This window comes from Lynx rufus, unplaced genomic scaffold (assembly GCF_022079265.1).
Source record: "Lynx rufus isolate CCGP_SWC_20201006 ecotype Redwood Valley unplaced genomic scaffold, mLynRuf1.p SCAF_8, whole genome shotgun sequence".
Lineage (NCBI taxonomy): Eukaryota > Metazoa > Chordata > Mammalia > Carnivora > Felidae > Lynx > Lynx rufus.
This window is the reverse complement of record NW_025814896.1, coordinates 133,777,237-133,804,234: the sequence shown is the minus strand read 5'-3', so window position 1 is coordinate 133,804,234 and position 26,998 is coordinate 133,777,237. Positions and strand designations below refer to the sequence as shown.

The following is a 26,998-nucleotide window of genomic DNA, read 5'->3' as shown; positions in this document are numbered from 1 at the left end:
GGCTGGCTTCATGGGGGGTGCGGCCTGTGCAGTCACACAGGACCCCATACTCTGAAGGGCCTTGAGCTTGGTTTAATGCTCTGCTGTGGCCACCTTGAAACTCTTATTAATTTTTGAACGAGGGGCGGCACGTTTTCGTTCTGTGTGGGGCCCCATGGATCATGTAGGTCGTCTTGGCCACGGGATGGTCACCCGCCAGGACCCTTTCAAGGATTTTCCAGAGCACAGCCAGAGCTATGGCTCTGTTGAGTCGGTTTCCTGAAAAGGAGGGAGGGGCATGGAGGGGAGGGCCCCAGGACCAGAAATGGATAAGCCAGCCCCCAACAGGTTCTGCAACTTACCTGAGATCTTATCACTCAAGAGTCTGGGAAACTCCTGAGTTATTTAAGGCAAACTCTGAGTACCTCACATAATCTTAGAACGTTGTTTTGCTTCTGTTTAATTGGGGCTGTGCCTTCTGGCTGTTGATGTCCTTTGACAAGGCAATTTTGCATCCAGAGGACTTTATTCATCCATCTACTCATTCCCTGAAGAACGCACCCACTCTGTGAGCAGGAAGAGTGAGCTCTTTGGAACAGACAGAACTGAATTAAGATTCCCGCTCTTCCTGCCACGTGACCCGACTTGACCTCCCGAGCCTCAGTTTTTCTTCCTGTTTGATGAGAAGCGAATGATGGTCTCCCAGCTCAGTGATGAGGTGACCTGTGTGGTAGGCCTGGTGCAGCACCTGACACACAATGTGACCAGCAGGTGCTCATTCCTTCAGCCTTTGTCCCAGCGCCAGGCAAACCGCAGAAGACTTCGGCTTCGGCTGTTGGACACACCAGGCCACAGCCAGGCCTTGGAGCCCCCAGAAAGTCCGTTCGTGGGGGATGTCCTAGATTCTCTCTTCCCTGCAGCAGAAGTGTTGATGGGAGCCCGAGGAGGAAGGCTCAGGCATCTGAGAAGTGTTTGCTTTCAGGACTATCCCTGTGCTTTGTGATTAACATTTAATAGGCTCCAAGAAAGCTTTGAAGTTAATAATATGTCTCCGCCCTTCCCTTTCAACCAACGATCCTCAAGTGATACACTTATGTCTGTGATGAAATTGGGAGGCTCCTACGAGGAGCCAAGACTTGCTCTTATCTTAAAAAACAGCACAAAACAAACCTTAGAAGTCTAGTTATGAAAATTAAACCCACAGAGAGGAGTGACACGGGAATGTGTCCTCAGCAATGCCTCTGCCTACCAGCTGCGCCTGTTTAGTGAGGCAGACGGGGGGAATGATCTAGTAAATGCAGCCTCATGACAGTTTATGGCATTTGTTCTCACTTTCCAACGTCCAAAGCCTTGACAAAGCCTTTGAACCTCCACCATCTCATTTGTACTTTACGATCTCAGCAGTATTTAGTATTATTTAGTATTTTGCTGAAGTTATTATCCCCATACTGCGGATGAGAAGACTGAGCCCCAGAGAAGCAACCTGCCCAGGTCACGACGCAACACGACCCAGTAAGGATCGGGGCCCGGATTCAAATGGACTCTCCTTATTGCAGTCTCTGCTCTGTCGCCTCCTTAAAATAGTATTTAGCGGGGCACCTCGGTGGCTCAGTCGGTTAAGCGTCCGACTCTTGCCCAGGTCATGATCTCGCAGTTTGTGGGTTCGAGCCCCGCGTCGGGCTCTGCGCTGACAGCTCAGAGCCTGGAGCCTGCTTCGGATCCCGTGTCTCCCTCTCTGCCCCTCCCCTGCTCACGCTCTGTCTCTCAAAAATAAATAAACATGAAAAAAGATTAAAAAAAGAAGAAGAAATAGTACCTAGCTATTTCCACACTTAGTGGAACCTCCTTAACTGAACTTTCAGCTGATGTGTGCCGGCTCCCAATCCCTGGGAGGTTAGAAGCATCAGGAAGTCGGGGTGGGGAGTGAGGCGGTGGGACCAGCTCTATTGTGGCCACCAGGGCCCCAGAGCAGGGCCCCTGTCTGGTGGAGTGGTGGTCACATTCCCGGAATTCCCACGGCCTTGTCAGAACAGAATTCTGCAGCCCCTCAGGCTCATCGGGGGCCAGATCTGTCCCTCTCACCCACTCAAGGGCTTTGCTTGGACTTTGCCTGTAAGCTCCCCTCTCTCTCCCACCAGCCGAGATTTCATTAGCAGACAGACATGCTGCAAACGTGCCCATGTCAGTACCACCGTGTCACCCTGCACGGTCCCCCGATGCTCTGCTCTGCTTTTCAGCAAAACTTCCATGGGCCTTGTCTTTCTTTACTGTCTACTCTTTCCTCTCTGTCCTGCCTCGAACCCATGCCAACCAAACTTCCACCCTTCCCGCTTGCCTGAAATCATCTTGTCCATGACGACTCTCTTGCTGGGTCCCGAGCTAGGCTCACCCAACTCTTAATAGCCTTTGACAGTTCTTCTTTCTTGAAGCCCTTTCCATGTGGCTCTGGTCACCACCGTCCACTGGGTCTCCCTCTACCACCTTTGCTGGATTGTTCTGTTCCGCCTGACTTCTACCTGCTGCGGGGCCCTTGTCTCAGCCCCTGGCCCCTTTCCCCTCGTCCACTGTCTACACTCACTCCATAGGTGTCTGCATTTAGTCCCGGGCTTTAAATCTCATGTTTACACCATGGCTCCCAAGTTCACATCCCCAGCCAGTACACCTCCCCTGAGTTCCAGACTCCTCTGTCTGACTTCCTATTCAATATCTCCCTTGTATTTCTTTTATTATTATTACTATTTTTATTTTTAATGTTGACTTATTTATTTTGAGACAGAGAAAAAAAAAGACAGAGAGAGAGGCAGAGAGAGCAGGAGAGACAGAAGCCCAAGCAGGTTCTGTGCTGTCAGTGCAGAGCCTGGTGTGGGGCTTGACCCCATGAACTGTGAGATCATGACCTGAGCTGAAATCAAGAGAAGAGTTGGATGCTTGACCAACTGAGCCACCCAGGTGCCTCTGTGTTTCTTTTTTTTTAATTGAAAAAAAAAAAAAGGCTATTTATTTATTTATTTTTGAGAGGAGGGGAGGGGCAGAGAGGGAGAGAGAGAGAGAGAGAGAAAATCTGAAGCACTGTGGGCTGCATCCCACGAACCATGAGGTCATGGCCTGAGAGAGCCAAAGTCAGATGCTTAACTGACTGAGCCACCCAGGCGCCCCGCCTCTTGTATTTCTTACAGATATATCACTGAACATGTCCCAACTCTAGGTACTCCTCCCCGCCGACCCACAAACTGATCTGCCCATAACCTTCCCAGTGAAGGGCTGTACCATGACCTCATCATCGATTTCTCTCCTTTTCTCACAACTACACCCAGTCCTTTGTTGGCTCCACCTTTTAAGTGTATCTGTTCTCCTTGCCCACTGTGGCACCCGAATCCAAGCGCTGACCCTCCCGAAGAGTCCCCTCCATTCCCCCTTCTCCTCTGAGGTCCATGCCCCCGCGGAGGCCTGCACAACACTTCAGAGTAAATCAGACCATGCCACCCCTCTGTTCAAGACCCTTCAATGACTTCTCGGCACACTTGGAATTAAATTGAAATGCCTAAGCATGGCTTCAGAAGGAATATTCAAAATCTCCGTAATAATATATATTACTATATACTATTAATACCCATAATGATATATATTATACATATACCATAATAATATATATACTCATTTTCAATCATATATTCATATATAAAAGTCCATATAAATCAAAATTTGAAAATGTATTCTCTTTTGTGGCGCCTGGGTGGCACAGTTGGTTGAGCGCCCGAATCTTGATTTTGGCTCAGGTCATGATCTCACAGTCGGTGAGATCGAGCCCCGCAGTGGCCCAGTGCTGATGGTGCAGAGCCTGCTTGGGATTCTCTCTCCCTCTCTCTCTGCCCCTTCCCCCTTCGTGCATCCTCCCTCTCTCAAACTAAATGAATAAACTTTAAAAACGTGTATTCCCTTTTATTTTCTAAATAAGTCAAACTTCTGTTTATAGAACAAAACTGCCAATAAAATGATGTCAGTTATAACATAGAGCGTTCAGTGAATCAGTCTAATAATTTCTAGGTCATTTGTTGGTTTTCAGAAATTCCTGGCGTGATCTTTTGACGTGTTCTCACTAATTAAATAACACCCCTATTGGAGCTATGATTTGACAGAGGGAAGTGCATCCAACTTTTCTAATAACGTCCCTAATAAATCAGTAGCCACTAGGTTGGCTTGTAGTCCCAAATAGAGAATTTCTCTCTCTTTTTAAAAAATGTTTGTTTATTTATTTATTTTTGAGAAAGAGAGAGAGAGGCAGAGAGAATCCCAAGCAGGCTCCATGCTCAGCAGGGGGCCCTATGCAGGGCTCAGTCTCATGACCGTAAGATCATGACCTGAGCCTAAATCAGGAGTCAGATACTTAACCAACTGAGCCACCCAGGCGCCCCAGAGAATTTCTCTTTTTTATTTTATTTTATTTTATTTTATTTTATTTTATTTTATTTTATTTTATTTTATTTTATTTTTTTAATATATGAAATTTATTGTCAAATTGGTTTCCATACAACACCCAGTGCTCATCCCAAAAGGTGCCCTCCTCAATACCCATCACCCACCCTCCCCTCCCTCCCCCCCCCCCCCATCAACCCTCAGTTTGTTCTCAGTTTTTAACAGTCTCTTATGCTTTGGCTCTCTCCCACTCTAACCTCTTTTTTTTTCCTTCCCCTCCCCCATGGGTTTCTGTTAAGTTTCTCAAGATCCACATAAGAGTGAAACCATATGGTATCTGTCTTTCTCTGTATGGCTTATTTCACTTAGCATCACACTCTCCAGTTCCATCCACGTTGCTACAAAGGGCCATATTTCGTTCTTTCTCATTGCCACGTAGTACTCCATTGTGTATATAAACCACAATTTCTTTATCCATTCATCAGTTGATGGACATTTAGGCTCTTCCCATAATTTGGCTATTGTTGAGAGTGCTGCTATAAACATTGGGGTACAAGTGCCCCTATGCATCAGTACTCCTGTATCCCTTGGATAAATTCCTAGCAGTGCTATTGCTGGGTCATAGGGTAGGTCTATTTTTAGTTTTCTGAGGAACCTCCACACTGCTTTCCAGAGCGGCTGCACCAATTTGCATTCCCACCAACAGTGCAACAGGGTTCCCGTTTCTCCACATCCTCTCCAGCATCTATAGTCTCCTGATTTGTTCATTTTGGCCACTCTGACTGGCGTGAGGTGATATCTGAGTGTGGTTTTGATTTGTATTTCCCTGAGGAGGAGCGACATTGAACATCTTTTCATGTGCCTGTTGGCCATCCGGATGTCTTCTTTAGAGAAGTGTCTATTCATGTTTTCTGCCCATTTCTTCACTGGGTTATTTGTTTTTCGGGTGTGGAGTTTGGTGAGCTCTTTATAGATTTTGGATACTAGCCCTTTGTCCGATATGTCATTTGCAAATATCTTTTCCCATTCCGTTGGTTGCCTTTTAGTTTTGTTGGTTGTTTCCTTTGCTGTGCAGAAGCTTTTTATCTTCATAAGGTCCCAGTAATTCACTTTTGCTTTTAATTCCCTTGCCTTTGGGGATGTGTCGAGTAAGAGATTGCTACGGCTGAGGTCAGAGAGGTCTTTTCCTGCTTTCTCCTCTAAGGTTTTGATGGTTTCCTGTCTCACATTCAGGTCCTTTATCCATTTTGAGTTTATTTTTGTGAATGGTGTGAGAAAGTGGTCTAGTTTCAACCTTCTGCATGTTGCTGTCCAGTTCTCCCAGCACCATTTGTTAAAGAGACTGTCTTTTTTCCATTGGATGTTCTTTCCTGCTTTGTCAAAGATGAGTTGGCCATACGTTTGTGGGTCTAGTTCTGGGGTTTCTATTCTATTCCATTGGTCTATGTGTCTGTTTTTGTGCCAGAGAATTTCTCTTAATAACGATATTGTTTGTGGCAATGAATTGTCTCTCAGCTGCTATACAACCAAGAACAATTATATTGAAATGTTTTCTGATCCTTACAGGGTTACCAGAGATTCTTACATATTCAGGATCTCATTATTGGCTAAGTCATGGAAATCTTTTGCAGAGCGCCATGTTTAATGACGTTGAGCCCAGTCCTTCCTAAGAGGCTTAGAGCATCGCAGCCAAAACTGCATCCTCCGCGAGGCTACTCAGTTTTGACTCCTGGCTCAGACCACGATAACCTCTCTATTTTAGTTTTCTTGTCTGTAAAATGGGGCTGATGGCGAGTTAACATGTTTAGAATGGTGTCTGGCTCAGAAAATGGTAGATATGCATTAGCTCTCGATTTACTAAGGAAACCACGTTGTTAATGCCCTTGACTAGAAGGCGTGTGGTGGGTTTTAACAAACGGATGCCCTCAAATGAGGGTGAAATTCAGGAAGAATGGCGAAAAGTGGGAGCTACACCCTGGAATCCTCCGCCCCTTCCTTCCTCCGCGGCCTTGTCCTATTGAAGGAGTACTGCTATTCCAACAAAGCCTCAAATGCCTGGCTAGTACCCCTACTTTACTGCCCCAGGCCATCCCCAGCTCTCTCTGAGCAAAAATTCCATGAAGGCCATCATCCCTACAGGCAGGCGCGGGTTAAGGGGGAAGTACAAGGCAGCCACGACCTGCTGACCGCCCCCAGTTGATCTCCAAGGTGTCCCTTCCCTCTTCCCCCTTCTCCCTTCCCTGGTGGGAGCCAACAATGGTAGCCAGGAGGTGGGATTACTGGGGACATCTGGTACCATGTGTCGGACAGACTGTGGCTGTAGTGCCTATACCAAACTGTGAGTCCAGGAGACCTGTGGGCAGTCAGGGCCCTGCCCAGTGTGCTCAGCCTGAGGCTTAAGGCTCTACCTCTTACCCATTGTCCTGGCCACACTGGCTTCCTTTTGTTTCTCAAACACACCAAGCTTAGTCCGGCCTCAGGGCCTTTTTCACTCTCCCTGGGATGTATTTCCCCACATCTCCGTGGCTCTCTCTGCATTCCCATCTTCGATCAACTGGCCCTTCTTCTCGGAAGACTTCCTGGCGACCCTATAAAAATTCTGTTCACCTCACCCCACCCCAGTCACCCTGTATACTTACGTGGCTTTCGAGCACGTTTCACTCCCCAACGTTACACTTTGTATTTCTCTGTTTTCTATCACCGGGCCATGATAGATATTGCAGAAATGGCAGATGACAAATACTGTCGCAAGACGTACAAACGGCTGAAAACTTAGAAGAGACAAGAATTAGAATGACACAGGTTTGCGATTTGAAGGTTGGCTAGGCAGATGCATGAAATAGAGATATTTCTTTTTTTTATTAGTGTTTATTTTTTTAAATGTTTTATTTAGGTGGGGTTTTTTGTTTTGTTTTGTTTTGTTTTTGTTTTTTGATTTTGAGAGAGAGTGAGCGCAAGTGGGATTGGGGCAGAGAGAGGGAGACCAAAGGATCTGAAGCAGGCTGTGCCCCGACGGGATGACAGCAGTGACCTGATGCGGGTCTCGAACTCACGAACCGCGAGATCGTGACTGGAGTCGAAGTTGGGCGCTCAGCCAACTGAGCCACCCAGGCTCCCAAAATATGTTTCTAATGAGTCCTTGCTCATGGCAGTCACTGGATTCCACTTCAGTCATGGGAAGTGGAAAGGACCGCTGGGAGGGGCCGTCTGTGGGAAGATGCCTCAGAGAATGAATGTTCTCCACAGTAAATCATGTCTTTTCTTCGAGAGCTACTTGGCCATCCAACGGTGTCCACGGAACCCCTGAAGGAGCAGCTGCTTTGACCACAATGACAGAAGAACTGGGGTGACGCCGTGGGAGATCCACCACCGCCCCCTTCTCCAGCAGCGAAGGCTGCAGGCAGACTGGTGAGCGTTGCTGTGGGAGGCCAAGGGCGTAGATGATTCTATAAACGCGGGACCTCTCGGATGTCACGGGAGCCTCACCGTAACCTGTAATGAGCCGAATATCCACGCCAGACCTTTGTTCCACACGGAAGGCTGTTGTATATCTCGTGGCAAAATACTTAAGAGACCTGTCAGACTCACAGATGAGTTATCTTTTCTCTTGTTAAACAAAAAGGCAAATACTCCTGCAGTGACCAGTGGCTGTCACCTGCCTGGCAGGTGTTTTTGAAATCGTGAATACACTTAATTTGTCCCTCCAGGGCAAAGGGGATGTCTCCACAAAGTAAGCAGCTGAATGGTGTGCTGACTGGCCTTATCCTCATATTTTAATCTCAGCCGTCCAGGGGGCCCCTGACGCTTTACCAGATTCCCGATTCAGCACTCCCATGCCCCCGAGGTATTACACCTCTGGCCTCTCCTTGGACCTCCAGCAACCCTGGACTGTCACACTCAGCTCACGACCTCCTTCCCGTTTCACCAGGGACAGTCAGAAGGGTTCTTCCCCCACGTCCCCACCAGTGCCTGCCACGGGCCTTTCCTTTATGGTCCTGACACAGAGGAACCAACCGTCTATGCCAAGGCCAATCCCCTCTGCCTGAGCTCCGGATCCATCCCTCTCCCCAGCTCAGGGGGAGCCCCTGAAATCGTTCCCTCTCTCCCAACATCTTAGACAAGCAGGCAAAGGAACAAAACCAAGCAAACATCTGCCCTGACTTGACACTGCTTATCAGCAATGGCACTTCTGCTGCCATTTCTTCCACCAAGAAATGCCTCGCGAGGGTGGTCTGCACGCTCCTGCCATTCGTCCTGAACCCATCCTGTTTCAGCCCCAACACAAGCCACTCTTGTCAGGGGCACTGATGACCCCATGTCAGATCCGGTCTTCATCTTGCTGCGGTTCTCAGGGGCCTTTGACGAAGCTGATGGCTCCCACCTTTTGGACATACTTTCTTAGCTTGGCTTCCAGGGTACCATATGCTCTTGACTTTCTTCTACTTCGAGGGCATTCACCCTCAGCCTCCTTTTCCGGATCTTCCTTCTTGCTCCTTACTTCAGTGTGTTGGGGTGGTCGGGTCTCTGTCCTTGGACTTTTCTATCCACAAACCCTTGATGACTTTATCCAGGCTCCTGACTCCCGGATTCCTACTGCCAATGATTGGCTTTCTCTGGAACATCAAACTCACCTTTTCAACAGCGTAGTCAGCACCCCCACCTGGATACTGAGTAGGCAACACTAACTTAAAGATCCCAGCACACTCCTGATTCTTTCCTCCACGTTCTATCACAAGCCCATACGTGGACTTTCTATCACAAGCCCATACGTGGACTTTCTATCACAAGCCCGGTCTCCAAAAATGGCAACTGCATTCTTTCGTGGGTTCAGATCCAGAACTTTGCAGTCACTCTTTTCTCTCTCTCGCTCCCCACATCCGATCCATCAGGAAGACTGTGCCCTTGAAATCTACCCCAAAGTTGACTGTTTCTCCTCGGTGTCTGCACCCTCGCCCTGCCCTTAGCCCACACGTGGGCTATTTCAGTGGCCTCCCAAGTGATTTCCCTGCTACCCTCGCCCTCTTATGACCTATCGTCCATACCCCCCCCCCGCCCCGAGGGACCCTTCTAAACTATGGATCAGCTGCTGTCACTCTCGTGCTTTCCATCTCACTGAGAATAAAATCCGATGTCCTTCCTATAATCCACAAGATCTCATCCATGATCTGGCCTCCAACTTCTTGGCCTCTGCCACACATCTCCTTGCTTACTCAAGGCCACCTCACTGTCGCAAGGTCTTTTCCCCTGAAGGGCTGAGCCCCCACGTGTCTGCATGGCTCAGTACCCCCCACCCCCCACTTCTTTTCGTCTTTAAAAAAAAAGTTTATTTATTTATTTTGAGAGAGACAGAGAGAGCGAGCCGGGGAGGGGCAGAGAGAGAGGGAGACAGAATCCCAAGCAGGCTCCGCACGGACAGGTTATCGATATGGGGCTCGAACTCATGAGCAGTGAGGTCAAGACCTGAGCTGAAACCAAAAGTGGGATGCTTAACTGACTGAGCCACCCAGGCGCTCCACCGCCCCACCCCCACCACTTGTTTGAAATCTTCTCTCAAATGTCACTTTTATTTGCGAAGCCTTCCCCACCACTGTCCAGAATAGCAACTCTGATCTCCAACCTTTCCGCCTGTCTATTTTCATATTCTGCTTTCTTTTTCCTCATGGAAGGCTTTTTTGCCACCTGAAATATTTACTTATGTTATTATGGTTTCATAATGATTTACATATGTATTTGCTGTGTGACTCTGCCAGCTAGAACATAAGCTTCATGGGGTAAAGGTTCTTTCCGTCCATTGCTTTATTCTCTGTGCCTAAAACACTGTTTGGCACATGCTAGGCACTCCTTCGTTTAAGGCATGAAAAAGTAACCATTTTTTTGGAAGACATATGTGCTACGGAGATTGCATTTTGAGAATAAATGTTTGCAGATGTTTCCACTGGTATAAAAATACTTGGTTTCTGTATCTTTGTGAGGCATCTGTTTCTGTTATGATCACCATTAAAAAGAAGTATTAAAGTAAACTGCATTTAGGACAAGAACTACGAATCTCTGTATCACATAGTGTTAAGCCAAGATTACTCTAATTACAATATTACTAATATTTTCATTGAAAGGGAAGTTATTTACATTAATAATTTAGATTTTTAGCTTATTTTGATATTTATGGGTGTCCTATAATGTACATCACTAGAACAGTCCTGCATATATATAATTTATACACAAGTATGTATCTGTATAACGGGGTTGAATGTTCAAAATCCTTTTTTTTTAAAATGTTTATTTATTTTGAGAGAGAGAGAGAGAGAGAGAGAGTGTTTGAGCAGGGGGGAGGGGCAAAAGGAGAGGGAGGGAGAGAGAATCCCAAGCAGGCTGTGTGCTATCAGCACAGAGCCCAACATAGGGCTCAATCCCATGAATCGTGAGATCATGACCTGAGCCGAAATCAAGTCAGGTGCTTAACCAACTGAGCCACCCAGGTGCTCCTCAAAATTATTTTCTGATAGGCTGCTGTCTCGAGGACGAGGTGTTTGGATAGGATAGGATCTGGACATGTGTTTCCGGTTCTTGTCACATAACATTCTACTTCGAGTACCAATTTCTGTAGCTCATCTATTACTGTGTAGCAAACTACCTTAGAATTTGCTGGCTTAAAAACAACCATTTTTGTTGACTCAGAATTCTGTCAGTCAGGAATTTGGCTGGGTGGTTTTCTGTTCCACCTGGCATGGGGCGGGGGTGCTGCATAGAGCTAATGACCCCCGCTAGCCTGGGGGATCCAAGAAGGCTTCACTCACATGTCTGACACTTCAGTCCTCTGTGTAGATTCTCCAATACACATGGCTCGCTTGGGCTTCCTCACAGCATGGCCGTCTCAAGTGAGTTGGACTTTTTGCCACAGCCGCTGGCTTTCAGAAAAGCATATCTGAGGAAAAGCAAAAGCCAAACAGACATCGTGTGGAATTTATACGACATCATTGACTCAGTACTTAATTGCTCAAAGCTGGCCACGAGACCACTGCTGATTCGGGGAGCGGGGAGCTGGATCTCATCTTTTTTTTTTTTTTTAACATTTATTTATTTTTGAGACAGAGAGAGACAGAGCATGAACGGGGGAGGGTCAGAGAGAGGGAGACAGAGAGTCTGAAACAGGCTCCAGGCTCTGAGCTGTCAGCACAGAGCCCGACGCGGGGCTCGAACTCATGGACCGTGAGATCATGACCTGAGCCGAAGCCGGCCGCTCAACCGACTGAGCCACCCAGGTGCCCCTTGGTCTTTTAATGGGAAGAGTGGCAAAAAACTGAAGCCCATCTGAAATCCACCACAGTCTTCTTTTGCACATCATTATTTTGTGAGATTCATTCACGTTGTCGTAGGTAGCAGGTATTCATTCTTATTGCTGTATAGTATCCCACGGTCTGATGCCATCATAATTTGCTATCGATTCTCCTCTTGGTGGACATTTGGTTGCTTGTGATTCAGGGATATTATAAAGAATGCTTGGGGCGCCTGGGTGGCGCAGTCGGTTAAGCGTCCAACTTCAGCCAGGTCACGATCTCGCGGTCGTGAGTTTGAGCCCCGCGTCAGGCTCTGGGCTGATGGCTCGGAGCCTGGAGCCTGTTTCCGATTCTGTGTCTCCCTCTGTCTCTGCCCCTCCCCCGTTCATGCTCTGTCTCTCTCTGTCCCAAAAAAATAAATAAACGTTGAAAAAAAATTAAAAAAAAAAAAAAAAGAATGCTTAATGAAAATACTTGTATACATCTTCTGGTGAATCTATGCACTCTTGGTATATAAGAGTGGAATTGATGAGTCTTTTATTTTTCCTAATTTTCTTAATGTTTATTTATTTTTGAGAAAGAAAGAGACAGAGGGCAAGCAGGGGAGGGGCAGAGAGAGAGGGAGACACAGAATCCAAAGCGGGCTCCAGGTCCCGAGCTGGCAGCACGGAGCCTGACGCAGGGCTCGAATTCAAGAACCGTGAGATCATGACCTGAGCTGAAGTCGGACGCTTCATGGACTGAGTCGCCCACGTGCCCCTGGAATTGCTGGGTCTTAGCATATATTTAGCATTGTTTCCAACCAATTTTTCAAAGTATTGCTGCCAATTTATACTCCCATCAGCAATGTAGAAGAGGCCTATTTATCCAGGTTTTTGCAAAATCTCGATACTGTCTAACTTTAGCCAGTTGTAGTAGCTCACTGTGGTTCTCATTTGCATTTTTCTAAGGAGTCATGATGGTGAGCACCTTTTTGTTTATTTACTGATCTCTTAACTATCCTGAAATTGTTGAGAAAGTCTTTGACCTATTTTTTAATTGGGTTGTCTACTTATTTACTTTTTCTGATTTGTAGGAATTTATTTGTTGTAGGTGTCTTTTGCTGAATTCATTCATTGAGAACACGTTTTCTCAGTCTTTGGTTTGCTTCAACAATGTCTTTCGATGAACTGAAGTTCCTAATTTTAATCAAGTCCAATTTAACAATCTTCTCTTTCACGGATAGTGCTTTTAGGATTGTGCTCTTTGGGAAATCTATCTCAAGTCAGAAAGATGTCTTCTGGTTTTTTTCCTAGAAGCTCTATGGCTTTAATCATTACACGTGGGGCTATGATACACTTCAAATTATTTTTTTGTATAGGGTGTGATGTAGGGGTATTTTTTTTTTATACGAAAGTTCAACTGATCATAGTTTTTATTGAAAAACTGCTTTCCCACTGAATTTTAGTAGCACCTTTGTTGTAAATCGGGTTATCTTACTTTTTGGGGGGGAGGGTCAGTTTCTGGACTTTCTGTTCTCTTCCATTGATCTTTTGGTCTATTTTTTTTTCTTTTTTAATGTTTATTCATTTTTGAGAGAGAGAGAGGGAGAGAGACAGAGCATGAGCGAGGGAGGGGAAGAGAGAGGGAGACACAGAATCTGAAGCAGGCTCCAGGTTCTGAGCTGTCAGCACAGAGCCCGACGCGGGGCCCAAACCCACGAACCGTGAGATCATGACCCGAGCCGAAGTCGGCCACTCAACTGACTGAGCCACCCAGACGCCCCTCTTTTGGTCTATTCTTGCACTACTGTTTGACTTATGTATTTTCTAACTTAAACCAACTTTACATTCCTAGAATAAACTCCACTTGGTTTTGATTTATTAAACTATTTATATATATTGCTCAATATAACAAAGGACTTGCATTCAATTTCCTGGTATTTTGTTTGGAATTTTTTCATCTATGTTACTGAGAGAGAATGGACTTCAATTTTTACTTTTCTTTGAATATTCTTGCCGTGTTTTGATGTCAGAGTTATGCTAGCCTCGTAAGATGTGGTTTTCCCATTATTTGGAAGAGTCTGTGTGAGGTGGGTGCTACTTTCTTTTTTTTTAAACTTTATTTATTTATTTTGAGAGAGAGAGAGAGAAAGATAGCACAAGGGTACACAGGGGAGGGACAGACGGGGAGAGAGAGAATCCCAAGCATGCTCTGCTCTGTCAGCACAGGGCCTCACACAGGACTCAAACTCACGATCATGACCTGAGCTGAAATCAAGAGTCAGACACTTAACCGACTGAGCCTCCCAGGCGTCCCTACTATTTCTTTCTTGAACATTTGGTAGAAATTTACTACCTTTAACTCATTTGAGATTGGGGTTTTCTGTGTGAGGTTTTTTATTTATACAGCGTACCTATTTCCTGAATAAATATAGACTTGTTCAGATTTCCTATTTCTTCTACAGACATTTTGGTAACTTGTATTTTTCTAGGAATTTGTTCATCTCATCAAAATTGCAAATTTATTAGCCTAGAGTTATTGGCAGAATTGAGTAGCGGTTAGTGTCGGTTCCACTGGCTGTCACTTACGTGGAATGTCACATATAGCAGCTGTCAGTGCATAATAGCACAGCTGGGGTCCTTGCGGAAATTTAGGTCCACCTTTACCAGGTGGGCTAAATGTATCTCTTTCTGATGTACACATTCTTTCTTTAGATATGTTAATACCTTCCATCAAGATGTTGAATCAAATCTTGGCCCAGAGACTCCCTGGACGCTTTAAAGGTCTATTATCTCAATTCTAATTTTATTTCCCTGTTTCCTCTTCTTGGGGTTACCTCATTGTTGCCCCACAACATGACCTGTATGTAGCTCAACGTTTTTTCCAGAAATACACCCACATTCACGCTCACCTGCAGCATAAGGCAGAGTCCATTCAAATGATCTGTGCCAATCTGACAGGCAAATAGGGCACCTGAGCCAGAGTTTTAAGAACTGCATACTAAAGCTTCTCTGTTCGAACACTCCTTTAATTCTTACAGTCTATGAAAACATCTTCCAAAGGGCTGGCTTTGCTCAAAACAATTTTCTGGTAAGGAATGGCTGGAAAAATCTGTGACTCATTTCTGTGCAACCACACGCCCAAAGTCTCCAATCAAGATGTGTCATCTGTTTAAACTACTTTGCGTATACATGAAAATCTTACAAAATCATTCATCCATTCAACAAATATTTATTGATCACATTCTATGAGCTGAGTACTGTTCTAGGCCCTGGATACACGGCAATAACAAAAAGACAAAGATTCCTGATCTCATATTTAGTTCAATACATTAACTATTTAGTTGAGCATTCGGTGCTGCCCTCTTGTTCTAACAGTTCAACATTTGAAATCAGGGCTGATCTAGAAAATAAGAGGCTTATGATCTAGCTGTTCATACGACCACCCTTAATGCTCTAACGATAGGTAAGATTTTTCAGAAACAGTCTGAAGCTGCACAGAGCCAAGCCTGGCAAATGCCACGGGTGACACAACCGGACAGAACATTTGTGCGGTGCCATGAAAAAATAACGAGATGGGCTGCGCCACTGGCCTGGGAGTCTCTTGAAGGCAAGGAGTCTGTCTTGTTTTTCTCTTATTTCCCAATTGCTGGCCCAGTGCCCGGCAGCTAGTGGGTGTTTAACAACTTTGTGAAATAAGTGAACTGACAGGGAAGTAAGGAGCGAGTGAATAAAGAGCCACCTGCTTAGTGATCTCATCTGGTCTCATGACTTTAAATACCATCTAGACAGAGAGCACTGCCGAGTGTATGTCTCCAGTCCAGGAGTAGCCTGTGAATGCTACAAACTACCTTCTCATCTTCCCTGGATGTCTTACCGGCATCTCTAACTCGATAGGTCCCGAATCAAACTCCGGGCTCCTTTCTACCCCACTCCCAAACTGTTCCACCCACAGTCTGCCCCTACTCAGTCAATGATCACTTCACCCTTCTAGTTGCAGGTCAAAAGTCTTGAAGTCACCCTTGACTTTTTTCTTTCTGTTACCGCCCACTTCCTGACCTTCAAGATATCCTAGGTCTACCTTCAAAATCTGTATTTCCAGAATTTTAGCACTTCTCACTGTCTCCACTGCTTTTACCTGGTCCAAGCTACCCTCCTCTCTGGTCTGGATTATTTTAAGACTCTCCTGACTTGCCTCTCAACTTCTACCTTTGCCCCCATCGGTGTCTTCTCCCCGGAAGGCTCAGACTGATCTGTCAAACATTAAGTCAGATCGCGTAACTCCTCCAACAGCTTCCAAGTAAAATGCTTGCTTAATGCTAATACTTAGTAGGGGTGCTCGGGTGGCTCCGTTGGTTAAGCCTCCGTCTTCAGCTCAGGTCAGGCCCTCAGGATTCGTGAGTTCGAGCCCCGCGTGGGGCTCTGTGCTGAGCCCTCAGAGCCTGGAGCCTGCTTGGGATTCTGTGTCTCCGTCTCTGCCCCTCCCCTGCTTGCGCTCTGTCTCGGTCTCAAAAATAACCATTAAAAAAATATACAGACTAACACTTAGTATCGAACGAACTCTTACAGAGGAGGAAACTGAGGCACAGAAAACGGTGATTGAATCCGGGTCTACCGCGAAAACGTGTTCTTCCCTCCAGAACCCCAGGCCTCTCCCGTGCAAAGCCAGCGCGGAGTGGAGACCGGGAGCGCTCCGAGTCCACGCTGGGGACCGTCGGCCGCGCGCAGCGGGAAGACGGTCCTGCAGCGAGCGGAACGGAACTGAATCGGCTCGGTGTGAGGCACCGCCCCGTTTCTTCCCGGTCGGCTCGGGTTACGACGACTAGGAGAGGAATGCAGTCTGGGAGGGGGCCGCGGGGCTGGCGGGGCTTCCCTCCCGGAGCCGGCGGGGACCTCCCCGCGGCCCCAGGCGCCCGGAATGCAAAGCCGCGGTCTCGGTTTCCGCCCGGCGGGCTCCGCCCGGCGCTCCCGGAAGCTGCGCTCGCTGCCCGGGTAACGGGCCCCGCGGCGCCGCGATGGACCTGGAGGAGGCGGTGAGGGAGCCGGGCGCCCTGGGGGCGCGACGGCGGGGAGGGAGGGGAGGGAGGCCGAGGGAAGCGGCTGGAGGACGCCGACCGGCCGTGGGGGCGGCCGCTGGCCGGAGGAGGGCGGGCGGAAGGCTGCGGGGCGGGGCAAGGGATGGGGCTGGCGGGCCCGGGGTGCGGCTGGCGTTTCTGGCCCCGTGAGGTCGCGGCTGAAGGGAGGGCGGGGCGTCAGTCCGTAGGGGTGTGTTTCCGGGGGAGGCCGAAGCCGTGGGACTTGTGGCGGTGGCCACCCACGTGGCGCGTCCCCTGCCGGCGGGGCCACCCACGGGTTCTCCTTGCTGGCGGGGTGGGCGTGGGAAGGGTCGGGGTTGGCACCCGCCGGCTCCTCCGTAACCCCCGCCTGTGTCTCTGGGAATCCTCGCCGCCGGCTGGGTGAGGGATTCCAAATTCGGGTTCGGGCCGCGCCGAGGTGATGCCGCTTTTCAGTACGGGGTCATTGCAAACTTGACCGACTTGTTGAAATGATTTCGGCGTTCATTTCTAACACGCTACATGAAATGCTGCACCCTTTGGCCCTATTGAAGGAGCATTCGGTAGCTAGATCAAAGACAAGGTCAAAGACCTAAACGCTGGGGATCAGGAATTTAGTGCCAGTGTATGTATGGACGGAAGCACCATGTGGTAGAAGGGCTTAGTCGCTATAGATGCTCAACAAATGGTTATTGAATGATGGATGGTTAACGTGTGTAAATGCCAGGTGAATGAAATTGATCATTAACTCACCATTATAATTGATCGTTATAACTCACCACTAACCTATATTTGCCATGAGTAGGGATCCTGTTTTGCTCACCACTGAATCCCCAGCACCTAGTTAAATGCCTAGGACATGCATGGGTAATACTCCTTATATTGCTGGATGAATAAATCGAAACTTGAAACAACCCCAATAACAATCTGGTTCTCTTGTCATCTGTGTTTTTAGTGTCACGGAGGACGTTGCAAATGGCCTGCTATTTCTTCTTCTTCTTTTTTTTTTACATTTATTTATTTTTGAGAGACAGAGGGAGACAGTGCGCGAATGGGGGAGGGGCAGAGGGCGAGAAGGAGACACAGAATCAGGAGCAGGCTCCAGGCTCTGAGCTGTCAGCACAGAGCCCCACGGGCTTGAACTCATGAGCCCTGAGATCATGACCTGAGCTGAAGTGGCACGCTCAACCAACTGAACCACCCAGGGGCCCCTATTTCTATTTTTAAAGTCTTTTCTTAAATCTTGTCGTCTTTTTTCCTCGCAGCACTTTCAAGGAGTTTTATTTACTCATCTTTTTTAACATTTTACCCCATCACCTTTTCTTTTTTCTCCCCTCCCCCACTGCATATTTTAGAAACTTTTAAAAATAATGTAATTCCATTTCAAACTGTCCAAAAGACTGAACGGCTTTTCTTCTTAATAATCTCTCTGATATATTTTTTTTATCATCTATGATTTTTTTTAATCTATAGGGTAAAATCAGGGAACCTTCTTTGTAGAAATGCAATGTGGTGAATATGATTTGATAGTAACCCCTTTTCTATCTGCTCCTCTAGAAAGAATTCAAAGAAAGATGCACTCAGTGTGCTGCTGTCTCTTGGGGTCTTACTGATGAAGGCAAATATTACTGCACTTCTTGCCACAACGTTACAGAAGTAAGTAACAGACATCATTTATGCATTTGCCAATGTTTTGAAAATTGCAGTTTTAGCCTGTTATGTGGCATAGTGCCCAAGTAATTGATCGATTTTTGTCACTCCTGCCGTGGGCAGATTCCAAGAATGTTAATCTTCACTGCTTCTACATGAGTTAAGGAACGTGTAAATCACATTTAGGATGGGTTTCTGAAATGATGTTGGGCCTCATTTACAAGTGATGTCATGACTCAGACTGTGTTGTGTAAGGGAAAATAATTAAAATTGTACTTAGAAGATGATGCATTTCTTCTTAATACTTCTGTAAGAGTGTTTAATGTGTTCTAGCTTTGAGGTTTGGAAGATGGAATGTTAGATTGAGGACCATTGGGAATATTGAATATGCTTCATTCTCATTTTACCTCTGTTTAATCCCTTACAGATTTGCAAAGTGTTTTCTTATCCACTATTTCATTTTCTCCTAATATTCATTTTCACCTGTGAGATATACTATTATGGTCCCTGATGGGGCAAGTGGGGCTCACGAGCTGAGTGAGTGTGCCCAAGTCGCACAAGTCTAAAGTGTTGAGCCCGGACGTGAACCTGAGTCTTCTGACTACAGTGTTCCTTTTACCCCATCGCACCTGCCTCTTACGCTAGAGACTGTCATACTGTCCTGTGTAACGTTGGTCAGTGAGGCCTCTTCACACTGTGAGTGCAACGTCCTGTTCTAGTTACCACACATTCGGGCCACTGTAACCAAAATAATCAAAGGTGTGGGCAGTCTGCCCCTGGACAGGCCAAACGTGCCAGGACTCCTCTCTGGAAGAAGATTTGCTCCAAGTACACAGAGCTGGGGAGGAGCAAATGTTACCTTCACCATATAGACTTAAGAAAGGCAGATTTGAAACCGAAAAAAGTAACTGTGTAGACTTCTGCTTTGGGCCAAGATGGAGTAACAGGGACCGGATTTATCTTCCTACCTTAAACAGCTAAAAACTTGGGCAAAATATGTAAAGCAACTAAAAAAAACTTTTTCCCTTGAGGAAAGTGGCTAATTTACCTTGTAGCTCACCCAAGAGCTTTTCTTTTTTCTTTTTCTTTTTTTAATTTTTTTTATTTTTTTTTATTTAAAAAAAATTTTTTTTTCTTTTTTCAACTTTTTTTTATTTATTTTTGGGACAGAGAGAGGCAGAGCATGAACGGGGGAGGGGCAGAGACAGAGGGAGACACAGAATCGGAAACAGGCTCCAGGCTCCGAGCCATCAGCCCAGAGCCTGACGCGGGGCTCGAACTCACGGACCGCGAGATTGTGACCTGGCTGAAGTCGGACGCTTAACCGACTGCGCCACCCAGGCGCCCCTCTTTTTCTTTTTTTTAAGTTTATGTTTTTATTTTGAGAGAGAGAGAGCAAGCACGGGAGGAGCAGAGAGAGAGGAAGAGAGAGAATCCCAAGTAGGCTCCGCACTGTCCGCGCAGAGCCCGATGCAGGGCTCGTACCCACAGACCGTGAGATCGTGACCTGAGCTGAAACCAAGAGTCGGACGCTTAACCAACTGAACCACCCAGGTGCCCCCGCGAGAGCTTTTCTTGAAGCAATCATTGTTTTCCAGTATGCAGCTGAAGTTCTTATGCCTGCTTCCCATTTAAGTCACATGGAACAGCTAAAAAAATGCCAGCTCAGTGAAATTTGGGGAGGGGGTGGATATGTGTTATTATCTTGGTGGTGGCGATGGTTTTGTGAAGATGTTTATACGTGTATCTCTACGTGTAGTTACACATGCATATACGGATGTACACACGTCAACTCATTCACTTTAAATAGATGCGGTGTGATACTCTTTGCTCGGGTGCATGGAAGGCACTAGCAGTTTTACTCACCGTTGTTTCTGCAGTGGCCGTGCAAATGTCAACACAGCAAAGGAAGATTGTGTCTAATTGGACAGTTCGTCATTGGCAGATGAAGTCAGTGTGCTATTTTCGTAGAAATTAAACTCCATTAACTAATTGCGTCTTTTATTTCTGTCTTTAATAATGTTCCTATTTGATTCTGTCTGATAAAACCTACTGTAGTTACTTTAACTTGAAAGATCCTAATACCACTACACCATCTAGTTCCACATTTGAAAGACAACGTGTGTGGAGTAACTTGTCAAGAATGTAGCATTCTTTTTTTTTTTTTTATGTTTATTTGAGAGAGAGACAGAGCATGAGCGGGGGAGGGGCAGAGAGAGAGAGAGAGAGAGGGAGACACAGAATCCGAAGCAGGCTCCAGGCTCCGAGCTGTCAGCACAGAGCTTGACATGGGCGGGGCTCAAACTCACTAACCATGAGAATATGACCTGAGCTTAAGTCAGACACTTACCCTTAACAGACCGAGCGACCCAGGCGCTCCTCCCTGCCTACTCCTTAGAAGTTGTACCTGTCTTTGTAGGGTAACTGCTTTGGTACGTATTCTGATGGATCTTTGTTTTCAGTGTGGCCAACCCAGTCCACTAATATTGCTTTGAATGTGGTTTCTCTGGCTACAGGAAATACATTCCCCAAATCCTATCGTTAAAGGTGTTTCTTTTACTCTTAGTGAAGGCTGCCGATAAACTTCATTCCAATCTCTAAGTTTAGAGACATATATAAATGTTGCCTTTTGGTTAAAAATCTTCACCTTTCTCCCATCATTAAGACTTAATGCTTTTATGTTTTGGTTGTGAGAAAGGCAGAATCTTAGGTACCAGCCCTTGAGAGCACTTGGAGTTGAAGACTATGGGATGAGTTACACTCACCATTTATGCTACTCACTATTTATCACGCTAAAATTCTGTAGGTTTGAGTAAAAATAAAAAGTAGTACTTTTATAATTTCAGAAATGAAAGCTGTATTATTCAAATACGTAGAAAAGCAGGATGAAACAAATCTGTATGCAGTGTAGGCATTGCTGGTTACAACAAATACAGCCCTCTTCATTCCAGAGCGTGTTTGGATGGAGGAGAAAAGGAAGTTTGACTTTAGGTTTCATTTGAAAAAATTAGAAAGTGATTTAAAATAAAAGTTTATTAATTTGACAGACTTTTATTTAGCGTTTATTGTGTTCCGGGTACTGTTTTAAGTAGTGAAAAATCTGGAATGAAAAAGCCACATAAAGGTTAACCAAAATCTTACAGTTGATATAATTTTCCCGAAATGTTACTGTCCTTGGTCCTGGCACTCCCAGTTTGGTTCATTATGCGTCCCAGAGATGCTTGGAAATATATTTAGGGAGATGTAAAACCATCTTTTTCATCGTCTGTCTGTTTCCTGCAGAGATCAAAGGAAGTCATAAACACTGGGGCTATTCCTAATACGAAAATACAAGCCATCAACCGGGGACTTAAAAGAAAAAGAAAACTTGGTAAGCCCTTTCTTCATATGTGCTTGGAGATGTGGGATGGAATTTTAAATGGATTTTAGACAAGTTGCCAGAGTTGTAAATGGCTCATCCAAAGTGGAATTAAAGTGGGTAATTGTTGATGGTAAAATCGGAAGTAAATGTCTTAAAAGCATATCCTGTTTTTATCCTGCTTATTGTTGTGAGTTGGTTTTCCAGTGGAGCAGCTATTTTTTTTAACTTTATTTTTTATTTTTTAAAATTTACATCCAAGTTAGTTAGCATATAGTGAAGCAATGATTTCAGGAGTAGGTTCCTTAATGCCCCTTACCATTTAGCCCATCCCCCCTCCAGCAACCCCCAGTTTGTCCTCCATATTTATGAGTCTCTTCCATTTTATCCCCCTCCCTGTTTTTATATTATTTTTGTTTCCCTTCCGTTATGTTCCTCTGTTTTGTCTCTTAAAGTCCTCATATGAGTGAGGTCATATGATGTTTGTGTTTCTCTGACTGACTAATTTCACTCAGCGTAATACCCTCCAGTTCCATCCACGTAGTTGCAAATGGCAAGATTTCATCCTCTTTGATTGCGGAGTCATACTCCATTGTATATATAGACCACATCTTCTTTATCCATTCATCCATCGATGGACATTTGGGCTCTTTCCACACTTTGGCTATTGTGGATAGTGCTGCTATAAACATGGGGGTGGACGTGTCCCTCCGAAACAGCACACCCGTATCCCTTGGATAAATGCCTAGTAGTGCGATTGCTGGGTCGTAAGGCAGTTCTATTTTTAGTTTTTTGAGGAACCTCCATCCTGTTTTCCAGAGTGGCTGCACCAGCTTGCATTGCCACCAACAGTGCAAAAGAGATCCTCTCTCTCCGCATCCTCGCCAACATCTGTTGTTGCCTGAGTTGTTCATGTTAGCCATTCTGACAGGGGTAACCAGTGGAGCAACTATTGTGCAAAAAAGGATAATGGAGTATATTTCTTCTTATCTGTTGGCATATGTTTCTCTGTGTTATGTCATGTATTGTGAATATGATTTTCTGTGCTTTTAAAGAAAAATGCTTATTTTCTGAAATGACTCAACTATGAAATTGTCAGGATAGGTGAGTTAAACATAATATTCATCTTTTAGAAATCCATTTCTCACACTGAATTTTGAACACACCCTTCTAAAATAGGAACATCATTTTCCTTAAAATAGTCTCAGCATAGGTGTGCATTGAAAGGTGACCTATTTCATTAATCTAGTGAGTATATATAATTAACCATTACTGAGAAGAATCTGAGGTAAAGTCTGATGCTTTAATTTTTTTGAATTTATCTATTTATTTTGAGACAGAGAGTGAGAGGGAGCGAGTGTGTGCGCTTGCGAGCAGGGGAGGGGCAGAGAGAGGGAGAGAGAGAATCCCAAGCAGGCTCCACACTGTCAGCACAGAGCCCGACAGGCGGCTGAATCCCACCAACTGTGAGATCATGACCTGAGCTGAAATCAACAGTCAGACACTTGACAAACTGAGCACCCCAAGTCTGATGCTTTTTATTTCTGTGACTACCCAGGGCCAGATTCTCCAACTTGAAACCAGGCTAATGGTAACAGTGGATTCTTGTACACTGTTGTAAGGTAGCTTTAAGGACACACACGCATGAAATGTAGATATAGAAATATTCGTGAAACCTCTATATGAAATACATTGATATTCTTAGATGAATAACAGAGAGAATGCCTAAATGCTAACTCATGTTTCTGTTTTACCTTTAATAGTGACTGTTTTTATTAGGCTAAAAGCTGATTAATTTTAATTAAATTTTATTACAATAAAACTTGATTAATCTGTATTTTACTTAAGTAGATAAAATGTATAGTTTAGGGGTGGTTGGATGGCTCCGTCAGTTAAGGGTCCGGTTCTGGATCTCAGCTCAGGTCTTGATCTCAGGGTTGTGAGTTCAAGCCCCACACTGAGCTCTATGCTGGGCATGAAGCCTACTTAAAAAAAAAAAAATGTATAGTTTAAACTTAAATTGCTGAAGGAGATTTAAATGCTTCAAATTAGGTGTCAAGTGTCTTATATTCAGCTTCGTTGACCCAACATAGTTTCTTCATCAGTAAAATGAGAATGGTAATACCATTTGTTCTATAAAATAGGAACTCAGAATTTAAATACGACTTTACCATTTTGTAAGACTGGTGTTGTGCAAGAAGAATGCACACGTGTTCAGCTTTAAGAGCTTAAACTCCCTCAGTTTCAGAATGCATCAAAATTAGAGGCTTTCTCTCTTACTCGTATACAACCCAAGACCCTTTCCAGAAATTGGGTTAGTCAACAGGGTGGAGGGTAGGAGTCCTGTGACATTCTGCGGGGAGAGGGGAGCCTGGAGTCCTAGTAAGAGACTTCATAAACTATGTGTGAAAGGTGCCGATAACATGTTTTCCATAGAGTTGGGATATTTGTCCGGCAGAGAGGAGTAAAACATTAGGGTCTTAACCGATTTTAATATTTTCTTTAACTGGTAGTTCTATTTAAACATGTAGCTCTGTCTGCTGTGGAGGCAGATTTCTTCACAATCTCCTAGGGTTGTTTTGAGCATTAAAGAAAATAATATATTTCAAATATTCAGCACATACCTGGTGCCAAGGCAGGGTTCAGGAAGTATTTGTTTCCTTGCTTCCATTTTCTCCCTGCAACCTGTAACTGTCTCCAGAAAAGCAGAATGCCATCGAGCACTTTATTTTCTTAGAATGTTCTTAGTGCACTCTCTGCACTCCTAGACCTTTGCATCTTGGCTTTTGTTCATTCATTCTCCAAATACTCACCGTTCCCTTTCTTTGTGACCGGGACAGAGGCCTGGAGAAGCCAAGGCTGAATGTCGAACATTCTTTCCTTTCGGATTCTGCCGGGTATTGTCCAGTACAGTACATTTTGGGGTTCAGTATATACTTTTAAAGCGTATTTCATTTTTTAATATGTTGACTACTCATTTTTCTGCCTTTTCCATGAGTATTTCAGAAAAATTGTAGATAACTTAAAATATTTAAAATCTGATGAATTATAAAAACGGGGTTTAGCTTTAGCATTTAGTATGTATTTGCCAGATTGGAAACAAGAGAGAGTATTCCTACTCAGGTATACAAAAAAATTCCAGCTGTAATATGTAAAACCTAGTTGTAATTATGTGGTAGCCTGTAGTAAATAGGAGTGCACATGTCTGAAGCATGTTATTTGTTGTTTAGAGAGAGGCTGGGATTGGTATGTGTGTGAAGGTTTTCAGCACATACTTTATCAACAAGCGGAAGCCTTAAAGACCCTTGGAGTGGGCCCAGAACTAAAGGTGAGTCCATTTGCGTCTAGAGGCTAGCTTGATGCTTTGTTTGAATACCAGTAGGATTTGGAGGGAAACTAAGGAGAAAAGTAGGGCTATCAGTAATGACACTAGGGCTACTGAAAGAATCATTTTTTCTGATGTTTTTTCTTTAATCTTTTTATTAGGCCAATAATTTCCAAAGTGTGCTCTACAGAATATAAATAAGCAATGCATCCAAAAGAAAATAAAAAAGGTTTTAGTCTTCAGAGGCACCTGGGTGGCTCAGTCAGTCGAGCGTCTGACTCTTGGTTTTGGCTCGGGTCATGATCTCGTGGTTTTGTGAGTTCAAGCTCCACGTCGGGCTCTGCACTGACAGTGCGGAGCTTGCTTGGGATTCTCTCTGTCCCTCTCTCTCTGCCCCTCCCCCACTTGCACTGTCTCTGTCTCTCTCAAATAAATAAACTTAAAAGGAAAGGTTTTAGTCTTCAATATTAAATATTAATATATGTAAATATAAATATATTTAGTTTCAGCATTTAGGAAACATTGGGTTAAATAAAGTAAAACAAATAGCCTTGCAGACTTTTTGGTGCCTTCTCTGTGTTAACGTGATTGTTTAATTTCCAAGGGGAAGTAGTCTGTGGCATTCACAATTTGAGAAAATCCTCTAGTGTGTGTATCTATCAGGACTTGAGTTTCAGAATGCACTCTGGGGAGGGATACATTAAAACAGTGCTTCTCAAACTTGAATGCGTACCAGAATCACCTGGAAGGCTGATTAAAACACAGATTGCCGAACCTCATTCTAGCGTTTCCAATTCAGTAGGTCTGGAGTAAGGCCCAAAATTTGCATTTCTTTTCTTTTCTTTTCTTTTTTCTTTTTAATGTTTATTTATTTATTTTGAGAGAGAGAGAGAGAATGAGTGCACACGAGTGGGGGAAGGGCAGAGAGGGGGAGAGAGAGAATCCCAAGTGCAGAACCCCACGAGGTGCCCCCAGAATTTGCATTTCTTACAAGTTCCCAGGTGACACTGATGGTCCGGGGACCACACTTGGACTTGCTGTTCCTCCAGAGTACCACAATCCCTACTGTTATGTGAATTTCACGTTTCTTCATCTGGTTGAAGCCATTTCAGGAATTCTTTAAAAAGCCAGTTATTTAGCAACAAGCAGTTATTATACACTTGCTTCATGCCCGTTATTGGAAACCAGGTACTAAGAGATGCAGCCTAGTTGGAGAGAGCGTTTCACACATGTGGCATGAGTAAACATGAAATGGTGGAGGGACGCCTGGGTGGCTCAGTCGATTGAGCATCCGACTCGCTTGATTTCAGCTTGGGTCATGATCTCACGGTTTGGTTTGTGAGATCAAGCCCCACCTTGGGCTCTGAGCCTGCTTGGGATTCCCTCTCTCCCTCTGTCTCTGCCCTTCCCCTGCTTGCACTCTCTTTCTCTCTCAAAATAAATAAACTTTAAAAAAATATATAGTTCATAAAAAAAATGAAACGATAGAATGCTGTGCTCATAAATGACATTAAGGGCAAAAAGAGAAGGGAGGAAGATCAATGTGGACTGAAGTCACCAAGGAAAGATTTGTAGAGGAGCCTTTGCTGTTCAAACCAGTGTTTGAGGCAAGCCAAAAAGAATGCCCTCTAGATCAGTTTGTAGCCTAAAAGGACCCTGGGCCTACCCTGAAAAGTATTATAGGAATTAAAAATCCAAAAACACGAGAGACCAGATGGCATCCATGGTGGTCATTAAATTAGGGAAGATTCTTGGTAGTCTGGGGGTTTGGGAATCTGGTTTCTTTCAAGCCATCCTCTGTATAAATGCTTTTAATTTATAGTTGCATAAAGTTATACCAAATAGATACAGTAGGGTTTACTCCTATATAGTTTTCTACCCACTTCATTGGGGTTAATCCTGAAAACAGTTTGTCTGAAATTAGCCAATGAGCATAACCCGTTAGACCTGACCATTTAAATGGC

The 26,998-nt window shown here is 44.9% G+C and overlaps 1 protein-coding gene across 2 annotated transcripts in view; it reads left to right on the top strand.

Annotated features, from left to right (window-relative positions):
* Positions 1-16,646: 16,646 nt before the first annotated feature.
* TAF1B (TATA-box binding protein associated factor, RNA polymerase I subunit B) overlaps positions 16,647-26,998 on the top strand; it is a 67,175-nt gene continuing 56,823 nt past the window's right edge. Inside the window, exons 1-4 of one of the 2 annotated variants that reach the window (XM_047068972.1) lie at positions 16,647-16,680; positions 18,259-18,357; positions 21,634-21,721; positions 24,940-25,037. In XM_047068972.1, the coding sequence (XP_046924928.1) occupies positions 16,663-16,680; positions 18,259-18,357; positions 21,634-21,721; positions 24,940-25,037 (303 nt within the window). In that variant the 5' untranslated portion in view covers positions 16,647-16,662. Of the gene's footprint in view, positions 16,681-17,218; positions 17,429-18,258; positions 18,358-21,633; positions 21,722-24,939; positions 25,038-26,998 lie in introns of those variants that run through there. The other variant, XM_047068971.1, reaches the window with a different exon arrangement.